The sequence below is a fragment of the Chiloscyllium plagiosum genome, unplaced genomic scaffold (genome assembly GCF_037043375.1).
Source record: "Chiloscyllium plagiosum isolate Xiang-an unplaced genomic scaffold, Cpla_swu_hap1 HiC_scaffold_4, whole genome shotgun sequence".
Lineage (NCBI taxonomy): Eukaryota > Metazoa > Chordata > Chondrichthyes > Orectolobiformes > Hemiscylliidae > Chiloscyllium > Chiloscyllium plagiosum.
The window spans coordinates 17,646,639-17,667,193 of record NW_028270142.1 but is presented as its reverse complement, the minus strand read 5'-3'; the positions used below and the strand labels follow the sequence as shown (position 1 = coordinate 17,667,193).

At 41.0% G+C, this 20,555-nt stretch overlaps 1 protein-coding gene across 14 annotated transcripts in view; it reads right to left on the bottom strand.

Moving 5' to 3' along the window:
* Nucleotides 1-3,508: 3,508 nt before the first annotated feature.
* pkia (cAMP-dependent protein kinase inhibitor alpha) overlaps nt 3,509-20,555 on the bottom strand; it is a 139,338-nt gene continuing 122,291 nt past the window's right edge. For 11 of the 14 annotated variants that reach the window (XM_087985988.1, XM_043689119.2, XM_087985990.1 and 8 more), the window contains 2 exons: nt 18,326-18,503; nt 3,509-4,779 (listed from right to left, as the gene is read on the bottom strand). In XM_087985988.1, the coding sequence (XP_087842114.1) occupies nt 4,697-4,779; nt 18,326-18,476 (234 nt within the window). In that variant the 5' untranslated portion in view covers nt 18,477-18,503 and the 3' untranslated portion in view covers nt 3,509-4,696. Of the gene's footprint in view, nt 4,780-18,325; nt 18,504-20,555 lie in introns of those variants that run through there. The other 3 variants (XM_087985982.1, XM_087985980.1, XM_087985981.1) reach the window with 2 other exon arrangements.

Here is a 20,555-nt window from a genome sequence, read left to right as displayed (position 1 = left end):
CCATTTTCTCAAGTCGATGACCAGCTCCTGCATTTTGTTAACATTGAAGGAGAGATTGATGTCTTTATACCATGTCACTAAGCTGTCTATCTCTTTACTGTGTTGTCTTGTTGTTTGAGGTCTAACCCACTATAGTGGTGTCATCAACAAATTTGTAAATAGTGTTAGAGCTGAATTTGGCCACACAGTCATGAGTGCATAAGTACTCTGGGGGGCTGAGTTCCCAGCCTTGATAGATTGAAGGGTTGAAGATTATCGTGGAGGAAGTATTGCCGCCTATCCTCACTGTGGTCTGCGGGTCAGGAAGTCAGGGATCCAGTTGCGGGGAGGGGCAGAGTCCTAAGTTTCAGATTTTGGAGATGAATTTGGTTGGATTTATGGTGTTGAAGGCAGCGCTAATGTCAGCAATTAGGAGTCTGACATAGGTGTCCTTGTTATCCAGCTGTTCCAGGGATGAGTGTTGGGTTAGGGAGATGGCATCTGCCATGGATCTATTGCGATGGTAGGCAAATTGTAGTGGATCATGGCAATCTGGGAGGCTGAAGTAGAGCCATGACTAACCTCCTGAAACCCTTCATAATGATGTCTCTTGTAATGTTCACATTTTAGCACCATGTATCTCTTGTGGAGTGGAGGCTACCTTTCAGCAGGGAAGGAGAAGGTCGCAGAAGTGCAGCAATAGATGAGATTTTCCATGCATTAGCAGCTTGTCTGGAATCCCATCCTTGCCAGGTGTCTTTTGTTTTGGAATGTAATCAATGGCCCTTTCAATGGAGGGATCAGAGTTCTTTATCTGACTCATCAATGGCAGGAAGAAGCTGCAGAGAACACCATCAAGCACCAACTGGGAGATGTTTTTAGAAAACAATATTAGAATGAATCATAGAATCCTTACAGTATGGAAGCAAGTCATTTGGCCCATCAAGACCACAATGACCCTCTGAAGAACATCCCTCTGTAACCTGACATTTTCCATGTCTAATTCACTTAACCTACACATCCCTGAACACTATGAGTAATTTAGCATGGTCAATCCACATAAATTGTATATCTTTGGATTGTGGGAGGGAACCAGAGCACCCAGAGAAAACCCATGCAGACACGGGGAGACTGTGCAAAAATCCACACAGACAGTCACCTGAGGCTAGAATTGAACTGTGAGGTTGCAGTGCTAACCACTGAGCCACTCTGCTGTTTTACATCACTCACCTTGCTGTTGTTGTCTGTCCCCATTCCCATTTGGGTTCAGGGGGTGGGTAATCTGCTTCTCAGCTTCTGGCACTGTTGTCTGAAACATTCTGTAATAATATTCAGTGCATTTACACCTTGTGGAAAAGCTTATCCTCTTCAAACTGTGATTTGCCATGCCAACCCAGCCAGAAAGGTAACCCACTGTGAGCAGGATCAGGGACAGAAGCTGTTTCTGTCTAATCTCTGCTTCAGTGTTGCTTCCCAGTAGCCTAGAACTATAATATTCTCATTATACATAATCCCCTCCTTTATGTAGCTGTAATCATCCTCATGAAGGTGTCAATCCTTCAAAGGATTATTGCTCGTATCAAAAGGGCATATAGAGTCATTTCAGGAAATAAATTTCCACGGTTTATGCAGAGGCAGCAGGGTCAGTGACATCAAGTCTTGGGATTTGCTGCTGTTTCCAAGTTCTGTACATAATGAATGCTCGGTCTGTCCGTACAGCTCAGCGGCACAGTTGACATATTGAGGGCCCATGCTAGACTCAAAGAATATTTTGTGAAAAATTTGCAGTGAGAAAATGAAGGACATAATTGAGAATTTTTAAACAATTGTGTTGATACTGTAGAGTCAGTACCACAATGCAGAATGGATTGGTCAGCATTGGCATGCTGTAGAGGAGATGTGCATTTTTTTTATTCTTAGCATTTTTACCCCTTGAACGCTATGATTGTTTGCTGCAGAATGAATAGGTTTATGACATTAAGTTAGGAATAAGTTACATAACACAGCCCATAGTGAGGCAGTCATTATTGAAGCAAATTGGGAAATGAGGAATGGCTTTAGGAGATCATCCTTAATGTCATCCTGAAGGGCAATTATGGGCCTCAAGTGATCTCTAGGTGGGTTATCCCTGTTCAGCTGGCTCTGCTCCTGATAGAGTCAGCGTAAGGAAAGTGTTGGATATTCCATCCTCCACCTCATGATCCTCTCCTACTTCCCAACCACTCTCCAGAGGGAATTAAACTTTGTGCTTAATGTGCTGAGGCTAAAATTCAGAGGTCACCCACAAGAAGATGCACATTCTTTCAGATTTATAAGCACAAGTTGCAATTTTATTTCATGAAAATGAACACAGAATACCACACATATACTCACCAACAGCTGATCACTGCTATTTGCAAAGACCCTTTCTAGCCATCATTGCTTTCTTCACTGTTCTTTTTCCTCTTTTCGTAGGAAATAAGTTTGTCAAATTCTGTAAGACACACCTTGAGTCACAATAACTTTGGTGTAAAATGGATAACACTGAAGCAGCTGCCTTAGGCAGTTCTCCTGATTTTCATTTCTATTGTAAGATGGGCAGCTGGTCCAATATCAACCATTTTTGCTCCAAGTTAACATGATCCCCACTGACCAATCCTGATCTTGTTAAAAGAGGGTTTGAATTAAAATGAGCATGCGCTTGAAAGATTCCTAAAAATATTTTCCATTTTTTCTGATGCACAATCACAAAAAAATTTTTCAAAAGGAGAAGTTGAAGATTTAAAAGCGTGAAGGCCCATTAAAATGATATTGGACATTGAAATTGTTTCAAATGGACAGAATGATAATATTGATACATTGCAGTATTACATGGGAGAAATCAAAAAAGATGCAGAGTTCAATAATGACAAACAATGCACATGAAGGTATACTTTGACTTGAATAGGTTCTTAATTAAGCTGAAGAATACATAATTCCTTGAAATTATATACTCTGCTGGCTCACTTCTTGCCAAATAAGTATATACTTTAAAAGGCCCAAAATAAAGCTTCATCTTCAAATTTTAACAATGATTATTTAGATAACAGTGCCAAGCTTTATTTAGACCACAGATATTAGCAAAGTTGGACTCAACAATTAGAAATGCTTTTAGAACAATTAGTACTGTTTTGTCATACTCATAATTTCACAATATAACTGCAAGATTAATTGCTTTGTTTAAAATTGTAGACAGCAAACGTGGTTCATCTTTACCAATACTTTAGTAAAGTTATATTTTAGAATCTTGAATGATTGACCGATACAAAATAAATACACAAAATGTATCAAAGGTTTACAAAGCTCCAAAAGTACACAATGTTTAATTAGACTCTGGAAAAGTTCATTCTCGGTTAAAGTCTGAAAAAATGCTGAACATTTTGTCACTGTCAGTTTGTTGGAAGAGCAACTCTTTTTTTAAAACCTTTCTGTGACAACTGATGCAGTAAAAAGATCACAACTGGCAGAAAGATTAGGTATAGAAATAGTAAGGAACTTGATTAAAACGCTGTCCAATCAATATATTTATTCACAATTAGGATGTGACGAGAAAGACAGTTCATAGCGTTGGACCAAAGATGTAAATAGCACAATATAGATGTAGGAATATATTGTTGGGAGGCATTCCACTGAAAGCATATATATATGTGTTAATATTAATTAAAGGGCTAATTCTGTGAAATTAAAGCAACTGTAAATACACATGCAAATGTTTCAAGTTAAGATCATTACTTTCCTTAATATTTGAACTGGTTATGATTAAAATTCATAATGTTCTTTCAAGATACATTTTGTCTTTCCCAAAACGTCGGTGCTGAAGAAGAGTGAATATTTCACAGGTATCATAAACGATTGTATTGAATTGAATAAACTGCACTGGGTATCGTGCCTCTGGGAATGCTTAGCTTTTAACAGACACTGCTAAACGGAACTAAATTATAAATATGGCAAGCTACAAAGACGTGAATGTGCCCACAGGCTGTCTCCTTGTGAAACTTAATGCAATTGCTTGGTGACTTTGATGTTTAAGTAATCCAAGAACAAATCTTACAACACAAACTATTATACAGCAAATCTTTACAAACAACTACTGCAAGCTCCAAGCAGGTCAGTTATATTACAAAAGTCCTATCCTTTCCACTACATTTTGATTAAAGACAGTCCGGTTGACACACATTCAGGTGAACAGCACTGAGTGCTCACAAGCATCAGTAAAACACTGTTTCTGGTCACTTGCAAAAATCAAAAGAAAACCATTTCAGCTTTCCTGACTATAGTGCTTTGATCAGGGCACCTATAGTTTTCTCTCGATCACTGAATCTTTTTCCTTAAATGCAATAGGATCCTCTGTCTTGGATAATGACACATATTGACACATGGAAGTCTGACAATTCGAGCAGATATTTGATCTGTTCTGTCATCCTGCTAAAGCTAATTGTGGATGTAACTGACCCAGAAATCACATTTTCTTTAATAATTCAAATCAGCATCTCTTCAACCATTGAGAAAGAGGAAGGTCGAGTCCATTTTGCATGTAATGATATATTCAGTCCAAAACATAACGAGTCCATTTCCAGATTGCCAGTCTTCTAAGGAACACATATTTCAATTTCTTAAACTCTGTGAACAAACTCTGATGACTTTAGGAAACACCAAAACTGTTGAGCAGCACCCGTTAGTTCAAGAGGTTTCTTACAGGTTAACTTTCTCCCTTTTCTTGTGCCTCCTGAGATCCAGAAGGTTGATTTGTTGAAGCCTGTGTTTCCTTATCAGCATCCCCTTCTAATGAAAAAAGCAAAGACAATTTAGGAATCCATGCAAGTACTGAAAAGAATGACAGTTGATTTGCTGAGTGCTTCCAATATTTTCTATTCTTATTTCAGATCCCCAGCATCCCAGTATTTTGCTTTTGTGCTGCTGTTATCCACTTTGCGGTATATTGTGGCGCACAGTGCTACAGTGAATTAATTATCTAAAACTACATTGCTAAGATCCACTATATTCAGTCACCTAATGGTGTGCAAGTAATTATAACAACAATTCAGTAAAAAAGTGCATCATAAGAAAGAGTAGTTCATTTGGAATCCTTGAGCCTGTCAATTAGACTAAGAAATAACCTACACATCTTGGTTGCATAGTCATTGCTATGTTTTCTGAACAAAAATCAATTGTGGTTTTGAAATTTTCAATGGACTCAGCCTCAGCAGGGTTTTGGAGGTGCGAGATCCTGATTTCTTTAACTCCTCCAACCATGTCAGAATCAGCATCTGCAGTTCCTTACAGACGTTTTAAAATAAAAGCACAACATGAGCCACCCTCCAGTCCTCCGGCACCTCGCCCGTGGTTATAGATGATGCAAGTGTCTCTGCTATGGGCCCCACAATTTCTTCCCTAATTCCCACAATGTCCTGGGATAGACTTGATCACATTTTGGAGCTTTATCCACCTTTATGTTTTTTTAAGACCTCCAACACCTCCTCTTTGGTAATGTGGACTGTTTTCAAGAGTTCCCTAGCCTCCATGTCCTTCTCCACAGTAAAAACTGTTGCAAAGTATTTGTTTAGTATCTCTCCCATCTCCTGTGGTTCCACACATAGGCAACCTCATTGATCTTTAAGGGACTCTATTCTCTCCTTAGGTGCTCTTTTGCTCTTAATGTACTTGTAGAATCTCTGGATTATCCTTAACCTTATCCGACAAGGCTATTTCATATCCCCTTAGACAAGTCTATGTTAGCACTTTTAAAGGGTCAATGATAGTAGTCAATGGAGTGATATGTTCCTCCTGTTGGATGTGGGAGATTAGGGAAGAGTTGACTGTCCCTGGAGATTAAGTCTGCAGGAGGTGTGTTTGGATCTATCTCATATTAGACCATTTAGTCAGCCAGAGAGGCAGTTGGAATCACTGAGGAGCACACAAGAGGCACAGAGTGTGATGGTTAGTAGATGTAGAGAGATAGTCACACCACAGGTTCAGTCAGATAGATGGGTGACTGTCAGGAGAGGTAGGAAGGTTGTGCAGGAATCTTCTGGAGCTATTCCTCTCTCTAAGTGACAGTCAACTATTCCCTATTGGGGTGGCACTGTGGCACAGTGGTTAGCACTGCTGCCTCACAGCACCAGGGGCCCAGGTTGATTCCAGCCTTGGGCAACTGTCTGGGTGGAGTTTGCACATTCTCCCCGTGTCTGCACGGGTTTCCTTCGGGTGCTCCGGTTTCCTCCCACAGTCCAAAGATGTGCAGGTCAGGTGAATTGGCCATACTAAATTGCCCGTAGTCTTAGGTGCATCGGTCAGAGGGAGATGGGTCTGGGTGGGTTACTCTTCGGAGGGTCGGTGTGGACTGGTTGGGCCTAAGGTTCTGTTTCCATACTGTAGGGAATCTAATCTAAATCTAATCTAATCTCCCACATCCATTGACTGCCATCATTGCCCCTTTAAAAGTGCTAACATGGACTTGCCTAAAAAGGCCCACATTTTTCTCAAATCTAGTGTTTGTAGGCTGATTGCTGCTGGTAAATCATACTGGGAGAACTTAAAGCCAAAATTTTATTTTAAAAGGCCTAAAAGAAGAAGCTCTAAATAAAATCTTATTTTTTAAAAAAATCTACCCTTCTCTTACCCGCAGTTTTTAATTTTAAGCATACAAAATTCTGCTTTAATTTACAGTAAAAACTTATATATGCTCCTCAATTGCTTTGAATAACAGGGTGTCTGGTGCAGCTCAGATGGAACCAAGCTACCTTTTCATTCAGTTTCAATTGACTCCATTGTGTTGTGGATAAGGCCAGACCCCTTCAAAATATTTTAAGAAGATAGCATAGACCCTAACTTTTTCTTATTTTAAGGGAAGGTGTGAAATGTGTATTCAAGGTGTGATGCAGCTGGTCAAATCATTTGGCATTAAGCAAAACAGAATTTATTTCAACACTGCTGTTGTAACACAAATCAAAGAAAATGGAATTTAAAATAACTAACTATTGGAAAACTTAACTGATACAGCCACTATTAGTAATTAATATTCCAATATAGTAATATAGTAAGGTAGTATATTCCAATATATTCCAATATAGCAATATCCCACAAATACACCCCTTAGAAACAAGGTATATTCAAATACGGATTCTTACAGACAGGAGGGAACGATATCCAGAGACAGAGATTTCAGAGAAAGTAAGAGGAGTTCTTCACTGAAGCGTGCAGCTTCCCTGGACTCACACATTTTGTGACTGCTACAGCTAAAACAAACTAGAAAAAACGTGAACTGGAAGAACTGGCCACTCCCCTTCCATTAGGCGAAAGTGAGAACTGCAGATGCGGGAGGTCAGAGTGTAGATTAGAGTAGTGCTGGAAAAACTCAGCAGGTCAGGCAGCATCCGAGGAGCAAAAGGACTTTCAGGCAAAAGTCCTTCATCAGGAATAAAGGCAGGAAGCCTCCAGGGTGGAGAGATAAATGGGGGTGGGGGTGGGGGTGGGGGTGGGGAGAAGGTAGCAAAGAGTACAATAAGTGAATGGGGGTGAGGATGGAGGTGATAGGTCAGAGAGGAGGGTGGGGGAAGGTAGCAAAGAGTACAATAGGTGAATGGGGGTGGGGATGGAGGTGATAGGTCAGAGAGGAGGGTGGAGCAGATAGGTGGGAAGGGAGATTGGCAGGTAGGACAGGTCATGAGGACAGTGCTGAGCTGGAAGGTTGGAACTGGGGTAAGATGGGGGGGGGAGGGGAAATGAGGAAACTGAAGTCCACATTAATGCCCTGGGGTTGAAGTGTTCCGAGGCGGAAGATGAGGCGTTCTTCCTCCAGGTGTCGGGTGGTGAGGGAGCAGCGGTGGATTGATACCAAACACAATATTATCCACCATCCTTCCCACCACAGACTTAGTGAGTGGAAGAGGAGGTAGTGCCTTGGGTAGTGTTTAGATTAGATCGGGATGAAGGGCTTTTGCCTGAAACATCGATTTTCCTGCTTCTCGGATGCTGTCTGACCTGCTGTGCTTTTCTAGCACCACTCTAATTTCCACTCCCCTTCCATTGTTAAACTAGACCTTTCAGCACCTCTGACTTTACGATCTTTCTTCAAAAAATGCCAAGGACAAAATAACTTTTTTTAAATGACAGCATTATCACAATTGTCTGGTGTGCTTTGACAGTTCAGTCCATTAGGAACTGAGTTTCAAAAGCAGTGAAACATGTGATTATACACATTTTAGTTAATAGTTTAAGAAGTTATTAAAGGATTATGTCTTTATGATTTTTAAGTTGATGTTTGCTTGTTTTAACAACTTAAAGACCACTTGAGAAATTTAACTTTTGTTAATGGTACTGAAGCTTTTAATATCTGTCTATATGCATGATGTGTTTGCATGCATGAAAAAATTATCAGGGGTTCACTCTTATTTTAAGATTGCACGAAGAAAAGACTTCCTGTTGCAATTACATAATTCCTAAGGTTTGCCCATAATGTACATCGGTGGATCAGTTTTTGTCCAATGTGGGCAGGAGGGTTTCCTGACACAGTATGTCGAAGGGCCGACAAGAGGGGAGGCCACACTGGATCTGGTGCTTGGTAATGAACTAGATCAGGTGTTTGATTGAGTGATAGGTGAGCACTTTGGAGAGAGTGACCATAATTCAGTTATGTTTAGTGTAGCAATGGAAAGGGATAGATACATGCCACAGGTCAAGAGTTATCGATGGGTCAAGGGCAATTATAATGTGATTAGGCAAGAATTAAGATGCATAGAACGGGGTCGCAAAATGCAGGGGATGCAAAGGAAATGTGGAGCTAGTTTAAGGAACAGATATTGCATGTCCTTGATAGGTATGTCCCTGTTAGGCAGGGAGGAAGTGATAAGGTAAAGGGACTGTGGTTTCCTACAGAAATTGAATCTCTTGTTAAGCGGAAGAGGGAGGATTACGTGTTGATGAGATAAGATGGTTCAGTTGAGGTGATGGAGAGTTCCAGATTAGCTAGGAAGGATTTAAAGAGAGAGTTAAGAAGAGCAAAGAGAGGACATAAGTGGTCTTTAGCAGATCGAATAAAGGAGAACCCTAAAGCTTTCTATAGGTATGTGAGGAATAAAAGGATGACTAGGGTAGGAATAGGGCCAACAAAGACAGAAGTGGGAAGTTGAGTGTGGATCCAGTGGAGCTCGGAGAGGTACTAAATCAACATTTCTCATCAGTTTTCACTCAGGAAAAGGAGAATATTGTAGACGAGAAGAGTGAGATACGAGAAAGGATTGAGGTTAGTTACGAAGAGGTGTTATCACTTCTAGAAGGAGTGAAAGTAGACAAGTCTTTTGGGCTGGATGGAATTTATCTGAGAATTCTCTAGGAAGCTAGAGAGGAGATGGAGGAGCCTTTGGTTTTGATATTTGAGTCATTATTGTCTACAGGTTTAGTACCAGAGGACTAGAGGATTGCAAATGTTGTGCCCTTGTTCAAGAAGTGCAGTAGAGATGACCCAGGTAATTATAGACTAGTGAGCCTTACTTCTGCTGTAGGGAAGGTTTTGGAAAGGATTATAAGAGATAGGATTTCTAATCACATAGCAAGCAACAATTTGATTTCAGATAGTCAATATGGTTTTGTCAAGGGCAAAACCTCATTGAGTTTTTTGAGAAGGTGACCAAGTATGTAGATGAGGGTCGGGCAGTTGACGTGGTGTACATGGACTTCAGTAAAGCCTTTGATAAGGTTCCACATGGTGGGCTGTTGGAGAAAATGCAGAGGCATGGGATTGAGGGTGATTTAGCAGTTTGGGTTAGAAACTGGCTTTCTGAAAGAAGGCAGCGAGTGGTGGTTGATGGAAAATATGATGGTGGTTGATTGAAAAATGTGTTGCTGGAAAAGCGCAGCAGGTCAGGCAGCATCTAAGGAGCAGGAGAATCGCGTTTCGGGCATAAGCCCTTCTTTAGGCTTATGCTCGAAACGTCGATTCTCCTGCTCCTTGGATGCTGCCTGACCTGCTGCGCTTTTCCAGCAACACATTTTTCAGCTCTGATCTCCAGCATCTGCAGTCCTCACTTTCTCCTGGGAAATATTCAGCCTGGAGTCTGGTTACTAGTGGTGTGCCACATGGATCTGTTTTGGGACCACTGCTGTTTGTCATTTTTATGAATGACTTAGACGCAGGCATAGGTGGATGGGTTAGTAAGTTTGCAGATGACACTAAAGTCGGTGGAGTGGTGGACAGCGTGGAAGAATGTTGCAGGTTGCAGGGGGACTTGGATAAACTGCAGAATTGGGCTGAGAATTGGAAAATGGAGTTCAATGCAGCTAAATGTGAGGTGATTCACTTTGGGAAGAATAACGGGAAGGCAGAGTATTGGGTCAATGGAAAGATTCTCGGTAGTGTGGATGCACAGAGGGATCTTGGAGTCCATGTACATTGATCCCTGTAAGGTGCCACCCAGGTTGATAGTGCTGTTAAGAAGGCATATGGTGTGTTAGGTTTCATTGGTAAAGGGATTGAGTTCCGGAACCGCAATATCATGCTGCAACTATACAAAACGCTAATGCGGCCACACTTGGAATATTGTGTACAGTTCTGGTCGCCCCATTACAGGAAGGATGTGGAAGCATTGGAAAAGGTGCAGAGGAGATTTACCAGATGTTGCCTGGTCTGGAGAGAAGCTCTTACGAGGAAAGGCTGAGAGACTTGAGTCTGTTCTCATTGGAAAGGAGAAGGCTAAGGGGGTATTTGTTAGAGAGATAGAAGATGATCAGAGGATTAGATAGGGTAGACAGTGAGAGTCTTTTTCCTAGGATGATGACGTCAGCTTATACAAGAGGGCATAACTACAAATATAGGGGTGATAGATTTAAGACAGATGTCAGAGGCAGGTTCTTTACTCAGAGATTGGTAAGGGCGTGGAATGTCCTGCCTGCCAATGTAGTTAACTCAGCCACATTAGGGAGATTTAAACAATCCTTGGATAAGCACATGGATGATGATGGGATAGTGTAGAGGGGATAAGCTTAGAATAGTTCACAGGTCGGTGCAACATTGAGGGCTGAAGGGCCTGTTCTATGCTGTATTGGTCTACGTTTTATGGTACTGGGTGAGGGATAGTGGAGGGGGCATTGGGTGATAGGGGTAAATATTGTGAGGGTTAGTGGGGAAATGAATAATTTGGAGAGTTGGACTAATCCCCCTGAGAACCAGGATGGATCTCTAAAGAGTGAAACACAGTATCCATACAGTATAAACACTGTCTTGGCTTACCTAGGGAGAAAGCAGCCCCAACATTACCCACACACATCTCTGAGCAACGAAAAAACAACTATGTGAGGAACAACTACATTTGGGTTGACAAAGTTGATAATAAAAAAGGTTTTACTTACATTACTATTACTGAGCTCCCGAGACAGAATATACAAATTTTCATTCATCATCAATGGCACTGGATGGTGATCAGTAAATAGTGGTCAATAATCTAAATGTTTACCAAACCCAAATTAATTGGGTAGCCCTGACTTGGATTTCCTGAATCAAAGATGAAAATCTATCCCTTTGTTGACTTTTAAAAATATATTTTGTGCATATATGGTAGGTTATTAATGTTTATCAAGTGCCCCTCCTCTACAATTCTTAATGCACACCATTTAGAAAAATACCAATTTAATGTGCAGGTCAGGTGAATTGGCCATGCTAAATTGCCTGTAGTGTTAGGTAAGGGGTAAATGTAGGGGTATGGGTGGGTTGCGCTTTGGCGGGTCGGTGTGGACTTGTTGGGCCGAAGGGCCTGTTTCCACGCTGTAATGTAATCTAATCTAATCTAATCTAAATGTTCCTAGGCCAAAAGTGGATGACCTCACACTTCCCTGCACTGAACCCTACCTAACACTCTTCTGTTCACTCATCTCAATCTATCAACTTCCTTTTGCAACTTTCTAAACAATGTACTAACTTGATGCTATCACGGCAAGGTTATTTCATCCTTGCATTCAAGTTCAGGTAATTATCATACAGCATGAAAGCAACAAATGCTGGAGATCACTATGGGTCAGACAGCATCCATGGAGAGAGAGCAACCTAATGTTTATGCTGCCAGTTCTGATGAAGAGTCATCCAGACTCGTAATGTCAGCTTACTTTCTCTCCATGGATGCTGTCTGACCCATAGTGATCTCCAGCAGTTGTTGCTTTCAGTACAGATTCCAGCATCTGCAAGAATTTAGTCATAGAATCATAGAGATATACATCCTTCTATATCTTCTCTGAACTGTTTCAAGTTTCACAACATCTTTCCGATAGGAAGGAGACCAGAATTGCATGCAATATTCCAACAGTGGCCTAACCAATGTCCTGTACAGCCGCAACATGACCTCCCAACTCCTGTACTCAATACTCTGACCAACAAAGGAAAGCATACCAAGCACCTTCTTCACTATCCTATCTACCTGCGACTCCACTTTCAAGGAGCTATGAATCTGTACTTCAAGGTCTCTTTGTTCAGCAACACTCCCTAGGACTTTACCATTAAGTGTATAAGTCTTGCTAAGATTTGCTTTCCCAAAATGCAGCACCTCGCATTTATCTGAATTAAACTCCATCTGCCACTTCTCAGCCCATTGGCCCATCTGGTCAAGATCCTGTTGTAATCTGAGGTAACCTTCTTCGCTGTCCACTACACCTCCAATTTTGGTGTCATCTGTGAACTTACTAACTATAACTCTTATGCTCGCATCCAAATCATTTATGTAAATGACAAAAAGCAGAGGACCCAGCACCGATTCTTGTGGCACTCCACTGGTCACAGGCCTCCAGTCTGAAAAACAACCCTCCACCACCATCCTCTGTCTTCTACCTTTGAGCCAGTTCTGTATCCAAATGACTAGTTCTCCCTGTATTCCATGAGATCTAACTTTGCTAATCAGTCTCCCATGGGGAACCTTGTTGAATGCCTTACTGAAGTCCATATAGATCACATCTACAACTTTGCCCTCATCAATCCTCTTTGTTACTTCTTCAAAAAACTTAATCAAGTTTATGATACATGATTTCCCACTCACAAAGCCATGTTGACTATCCTTAATCAGTCCTTGCCTTTCCAAATACAGATACATCCTGTCCCTCAGGATTCCCTCCAACAACTTGCCCACCACCGATGTCAGGCTCACTGGTCTATAGTTCCCTGGCTAGTCCTTACCACCCTTCTTAAACAGTGGCATCACGTTAGCCAACCTCCAGTCTTCCAGCACCTCACCTGTGATTATCGATGATACAAATATCTCAGCAAGATGCCCAGCAAACACTTCTCTAGCTTCCCGTAGAGTTCTCGGGTACACCGAACAGGTCCTGGGGATTTATCCACCTTTATATGTTTCAAGACATCCAGCACTTCCTCCTCTGTAATATGGACATTTTGCAAGGTGTCACCATCTGTTTCCCTAAATTTTATATCTTCCATGTCCTTTTTCATAGTAAATAGTGATGCAAAGTGCTTCTTTAGTATCTCCTTCATTTTCTGCGGCTCCACACAAAGGCCGCCTTGCTGATCTTTGAGGGGAGGAAGTGAGGACTGCAGATGCTGGAGATCAGAGCTCAAAATGTGTTGCTGGAAAAGCGCAGCAGGTCAGGCAACATCCAAGGAACAGGAGAATCGACATTTCGGGTTTAAGCCCTTTGAGGGGCCCTATTCTCTCCCTAGTTACCCTTTTGTCCTGAATGTATTTGTAAAAACCCTTTGGATTCTCCTTAATTCTATTTGCCAAAGCTATCTCATGTCCCCTTTTTGCCCTCCTGATTTCCCTCTCAAGTATATTCCTACTACCTTTATACTCTTCTAAGGATTCACTCAATCTATCCTGTCTATACCTGATATATGCTTCCTTCTTTTTCTTAACCAAACCCTCAATTTCTTTATGTAATCCAGCATTCCCTATACCTACCAGCCTTCCCTTTCACCCTGACAGGAATATACTTTCCCTGGATTCTCGTTATCTCATTTCTAAATACTCCTGAGATTTGCTTTCCCAAAAAACATATGAACCCAGGCTGTAAGGAAACTAGAATAAATGAATTTGTATGGTCTTATGCACGTTTGTTCACATTGAAAATTCGTTCAAAATTCCACAAAATCGCATATAAAGATGATCAGTCAGGATTTGGGAGGTTTTGCATTGGGCTTTACAGTGATCATAGAATCCCTACAGTGAGGAAACAGGCTATTTGGCCAATGGAGCTTATACCAATCCTCCAAACCGCATACCACCCAGACCCACATCTCCACCTATATCTGTAACTACACATCCCTGGACATTATGGGCAATTTAACATGGCCAATCTACCGCACCTGCACATCATTGGAGTGGTGCATGCTCTCTTAACTCTAAGGAGGAGAACAAGTTTTCTGGAAACTTGGCTGATTGGGACCTAACATAGGCAGTCCATCCTTGAAATAGTAAGTGCTAAAAGGAAAATAATGTTTCAGTAATCAGCACTTGTGAGTGAAACCTCAAAACCACAAAAAGAACAACGTTTACTGCCAGGAGTTCCACATATTGCATATTTCTTTCCTTTGATTAGTTAAGGAGCAATCAAAAATCTTTAATTCAAAACATATTGTCACAGAATTACTATAGTGCAGGAGGCCATTCAGCCCGTCATATTTGCACCAACTCTCTGAAGGACAAATTGCCACACTTACTCCTCATCGCACTACAGATCGACATTTTCAGAAAATCTGGTTCTCTCTAGAATGCCCAGTTGACCTTATCTCCTCCTACTCTCAAACAGTGCATTTCAGATCCTAACCACTTGTTGGGTGAAAAGGTTTCTTCTCATGTCTCCATTATTTATTTTACCAATGAAAACTGTGAGCTTTTGTTCTTGATTCTTCCACCAATGGATAAAGTTTATCCCCATCTACTCTGTTGAGACCTCTTATGATTTTTCAATGCTTCTATCAAATCTCCTTTCAAGCTTGTCTTGTCCTATAGTATGAACCTGTGAAGTAATTTTTACCTCAGAAAAACATACAAATTCTTCATTTAATAACTCAGTTATGCCCTTTTAATTTCCTTTTCGGTTTTTAATCAGCCTCACTCCTTCTTTTACCACTGTTTTGCTACCTATTTGCTCATAGAAAACAGTTTGAGATTCACTTCTGTGTGAGCAACCACTATCTTTCATATTCCCACTTTGTTTATTCATCTTTCAATTCCTGTCTTAACTTTCTGTATTCAACCTGGTTCTCAGTTGTATTGTTCACTTGACACATTTTTCACCTTTAATTTCTATCTCTTTCATCAACTAGGAAGCTTTGGCTTCCTTTGCCCTACTATTCCCTTTATTGGCAGAATACCTTGACTGTGCCCAAATTCTCTCTCCTTTAGGCAGCCAATTACTCAGTTCCCAATTTGTCTATTGAGATTTGATTCCAGCTTACCACTGCAGATTCATTCTTATCATACTTAAGCTGGCATTCCACTACTTAGTTATTCCTTCCCTTATTGGTCCCTTCTTCTTTTTGCAGAGGTAACCTAAATTTGAGGTGGCTAAGGGAATGGTGTGGGAAAGAATGGTTCCATTTCATGGGGCATTGACATCAGTTTTGGAACTGAGGGGATCTGTTCCGATGGGATGGTCTCCACCTGAATCGATCTGGAACCAGTGTTCAAGCGAAAAGGATAAATAGGGTGGTCACTCAGACTTGTGAGTCGGGGGGAAGGGAAAGGGAAAGGGAAAGCAACAGGAAGTATGATGATAAATGAAAAGGTAAGCAGCAGATTAGCATGTATGAAGGAGGGTTTAAGTTCAAGGCAGACTATGAAAGAAGCAAAAATGAAGGATAACTCAGGAGATATTAGAGATGTTGTGAATCATGATGGTAAGAGAGCTAGCATTAAGGAATTTTACCTGAATGCTTGTAGCATTCGTAAAAAGGTTGATGAATTAATGGCACAAATCATCGTAAATGAATATGACTTGATAGCCATCACGATGATTTGCCGATGACACTAAGATGAGTGGCAGAGTGAAGTGTGCAGAGGACTGTGAAACTTTGCAGAGGAACATAGATACATTGAGTGAGTGGGCAAAGGTCTGGCAGATGGAATACAATGTTAATAAATGTGAAGTCATACATTTTGTTTGGAGTGGCAGCAAAATAGATTATTACTTGAATGGGAAAAAGTTGCAGCATGCTGATTTGCAGAGGGACCTGGATGTCCTTGTGCATGAATCACAGAAGGTTGCTCTGCAGGTACAACAGGTAATTAGGAAGGCAAATGGAATTTTGTCCTTCATTACTAAAGGGTTTAAAAGCAGGGAGGTTATGTTACACCTGTACAAGGTGCTAGTGAGGCCACACCTGGAGTACTGTGTGCAGTTTTGATCTCCTTACTTGAGGAAGGATGGACTGGCATTGAAGGGGGTGTGGAGGAGGTTCATGAGGTTGGTTCTGAAGTTGAGGGGGTTGGCTTATGAGGAGATGCTGAGTATATTGGGATTATAGGTGAAAGTGAGGACTGCAGATGCTGGAGATTAGAGTCAAGATCAGAGTGGTGCTGGACAAGCACAGCACATCAGGCAGCATCCAAGGAGCAGGAAAATCGACATTTCGGGTGGGAGCCCTTCATCAGGCATGAGGCTGGAAGCCTCGAGGGTGGAGAGATAAATGGGAGTGGGGCTGGGGAGAAGGTAGTTGAGAGTGCAATAGGTGGATGGAAGAAGGGGTAAAGGTGATAGGTTGGAGAAGTCGGTGGAGCAGGTAGGCGGGAAGGAAGATCGACAGGTGGGACAGGTCATAAGGATAATGCTGATCTGAAAGTTTGGAACTGCAGTAAGGTGGGGGGGGGGGAGGGGAAATGAGGAAACTGGTGAAGTCCACATTGATGCCCTGGGGTTGAAGGGTTCCAAGGCAGACGATGAGGTGTTCTTTCTCCAGGCGTCCAGTGGTAAGGGCGTGGCGAAAGAGGAGGCCCAGGACCTGCATGTCCTCAGCAGATTGGGAGGGGGAGTTGAAATGTTCAGCCACGGGGCGGAGGGATTGATTGGTACGGGTATCCCGGAGATGTTCCCTGAAGTGAATTCAAAAGAATGAGAGGGTATCTTATAGAAACATATAAAATTATGAAAGGAATCGATAAAATAGAAATAGAGAGGATGTTTCCACTGGTAGGTGAGACTAGGACAAGAGTCCATGACCTCAAGATTAGAGGAAGCAGGTTTAGAACTGAAATGAGAAGGAACTTCAACACCCAAAGGGTTGTTAATCTATGGAATTCCTTGCCCAGGGAAGTAGTTGACGCTCCTTCAGTAATCACTTTTAAAGCTAACGTAGATACTTTTTTGAAAAATAAAGGAATTAAGAGATATGGTGAAAACGCTGGTAAGTGGAGCTGAGTTCATGAAAAGATTAGCCATGATCTTATTGAGTGGCTGAGCAGGCTCAAAGGGCTGCTCCTAGTTCTTATGTTCTTAAGTTCCAATGGTGACTGTTAAAGGTTCTACTGACACTTGGTGACAAATACTTCAAATCATACTGCATTTATATAAGCTGTTGAAAATGATGATGATTGTATAATGATGTAGTGCAATATTCTACACTCTTTAAAGGCTTATGGCATTAAAAACAAAAGTAACCCAAATCCTGTGAGATCATAGGTCTCAGGCTTAATAGATTGCAAACAACATCAAAGCTAAAGATGGCTAAAAAATGGTTTTATTTACATTACTACCTACTGATTTGCTAAGTTGGAATATACCAGTTTCCATTTATTATCAATGATACTGAACAATGATCAGTAAATAGTGATCAATAACCCAAGTGCTAATAGAAACCAAACTAATTAAGGGTAGAACATGATCTGAATTGCTCAATTAATTAGGGGCAGCATGGTGGCTCTGTGGTTAGCACTACTGCCTCACAGTGTCAGTTAATCCCAGCCTCAAGTGATTGCCTGTGTGGAATTTGTACATTCCCCCTGTGTCTATGTCGGTTTCCTCCCATAGTCCATAGATGTGCAGGTTAGGTGGATTAGCCATGTTAGTATGGAGGGATGTGTAGGCTGGATGGGATTAGCTGTGAAAAATGCAGGGATATGGAGGGGTTGGGGGTGCGGTGGAGGGGGAGGTGAGTCTGGGTAGTATGCTTTTCAGAGTGTCAGTGTGGACCTGTTGGGCCAAATGGCCTGTTTCCACACTGTAGGGACTCTATGGATAGACATTTACTTAAAAGTTAACTTACTAATATAGATCATTTATATATAAATTATGTACAACAAATACTTTCCTTCTCCAGTAATTTGATTACAAAGATCACAAGGTCAACACACTAAGAACATAACCAGTTAGAAGTACTGATAATATCAGTCATCTTCACCTTTTTTGTCAATGTTCAGCTCTGCTAATTTAAGGCTTAAATCGCTTGTGTTTACACCAGATGGAGAGTCCAGGATGTCATGCAGTGCATTTCTCCGTCCAGTCCTTCCTGAAGCAATGAAGTCTGCATACGAGGTTTCAACATCAGTCATTGCTGACAAGTTTCCACATAGCAATATCTGCAATCCAAGTACATCAACAAATAAGAACTTATTGGAAGAAGCAGCATAAAACTCCTGAGAGAGAGCTCCACATATTCGTGACAGCCTTAATTAAAATCTGTGTCACCCGAGACTTCACTGGTGTTTATACATAAACTTTGCATGTTTATGCTTTAATTGCAAATGTCACAATTATGAATGCCAGTACCCACAAGCCCAAATATCTCAGTCCTGAAGAAGTTGAACAAATGAACGAGTACAATATTTAGTTTATTTTGTAAATTATACCTCAATCAAAAATAAGCAAATGTTTTAAAAATATCCTAAAATTAAAAGCAGTTAGAAAATCATTATAATCTTTCAAGCCAATGCACAAAGAAAAGTTAAAAACCAAGCAACACCAGGTTATAGTCCAACAGGTTCATTTGAAAGCACTATGCCCTGTTCCTTTGAAGGAGCAATGCTTCAAAAGCTGGTGCTTCCAAATGAATCTGTTGGACTATAACCTGGTGTTGCTTGGTTTTTAACTTTGTCCACCCCAGTTCGACACTGGGATCTCCAAATCAGCACAAAGAAAAGGATGTCTTTTCCAATTGATTACTTATTGTTCTTAAGAAATCTTTAAGGTTCCTTGGCAGATACTTAACCTGTGTAATAATTGTTTAATTTGTACTGCTCTGTAACATTACAAGGAAACCAAATGATACTGACAGAGAAAAAAAGTTTCCTTTTCTTTGCTCTTTAGATTAGTGATAAGAATACACAGGAAGTGCATTGTAAATAGAATTCAAAAGTTAAGAATTTCCAGACAATGGGACTGTTCTGGGAAGTGTCAGTATTGCTAGCAAAGAAATATCCAGAGTGCAGTGCAATAGTACAGGGTTTCATCATAAATAGAATGCAAAAGCTGTGAATTTGGTGAGAATGGGAATTTGGTGCAGAGCAGAAAGGGGTAATTGCTTTTATCGCGATGGTTTGTGTAAGCTGGTGGCATGGGCATTTGAACATTTTGACTATTGCTGAGTACAAGTTAATGTGTAGAAAAATTTAAAAAAATCAAACTGGCAAGTGTATATAAAAATATAAACTAATCAAGACCTATACATGACAGAACAAGTTGTGTATCTGAACTGCAGGATGCGGAACTTTGTAAACAGTGAGATTTTTCTGAGCAAACGTACTTGCATTTGATGTCTTTGTTATATAATGGGGACCAGCAGAAGGCCAGGCAGATGATGGCATCTTGAAGTATGAGCTGTCCATAGGGGATAGGTGGAGGAGAAGCATGGTAGTTTGAGGATTGATAGAACTCTTTGTGAACAGGACCCATCATCCCACATGGTATGTTTCCAACCTGGTGCCAAAGAGAGGAACGCCTCAAACTGGTTTAAAAGGATGTGAAGAGGAAGGGGAGAGTCCAGTCCTAAGCATTGTTTGTTCAGACAAACAGAAAAAGGGGGCAAGAAATCCGCCAGTGACTAAGAAGGTGACCTCAGTAGGTTATAAGCGTTCCCATTTGTGATTTGGCACAGGGATAATCAGATTAGGGAGGTGAATACCTGGCTGGAGGAGTGATGTGGGAAAGAGAGGTTTCATTTCATTAATTTCAGGTAATTGTATTGGGACAAGGAATCAGGGAATTACCTGAATCTGGCTGGGGCTTAATAGAAGGGATAAACACAGTGGTCAGAAGGACCTTAAATTTAACAAGTCATTCAGATGGAAACAATATCAAAGCGGTATTAATAAACTTTAAAAACAAATAGACAAGCACAACAGCAATCAGAAACTGAGATCAAGGAACAACAAGTAAAGGGGAAGAAAAATTGAAATAAATGTAAAGTGTTAAAGCTTGGACAAAGAAATAACAAGTGTGTAAGTGCAATAGTGGAAAATGGTGTCCCAAGTGCAAATGTATAGGTATAAAGAGGAAATTGAATGTACAGCAATCACAAATTCAACTAGGAGGATAATGACAGGTTAGCTGTTACTTGGACATGTGAAAATAACACATCAATGGGAATAAAAACAAGCCAGTGTATGAGCTGTGTAGGAATACTCATGGACAAA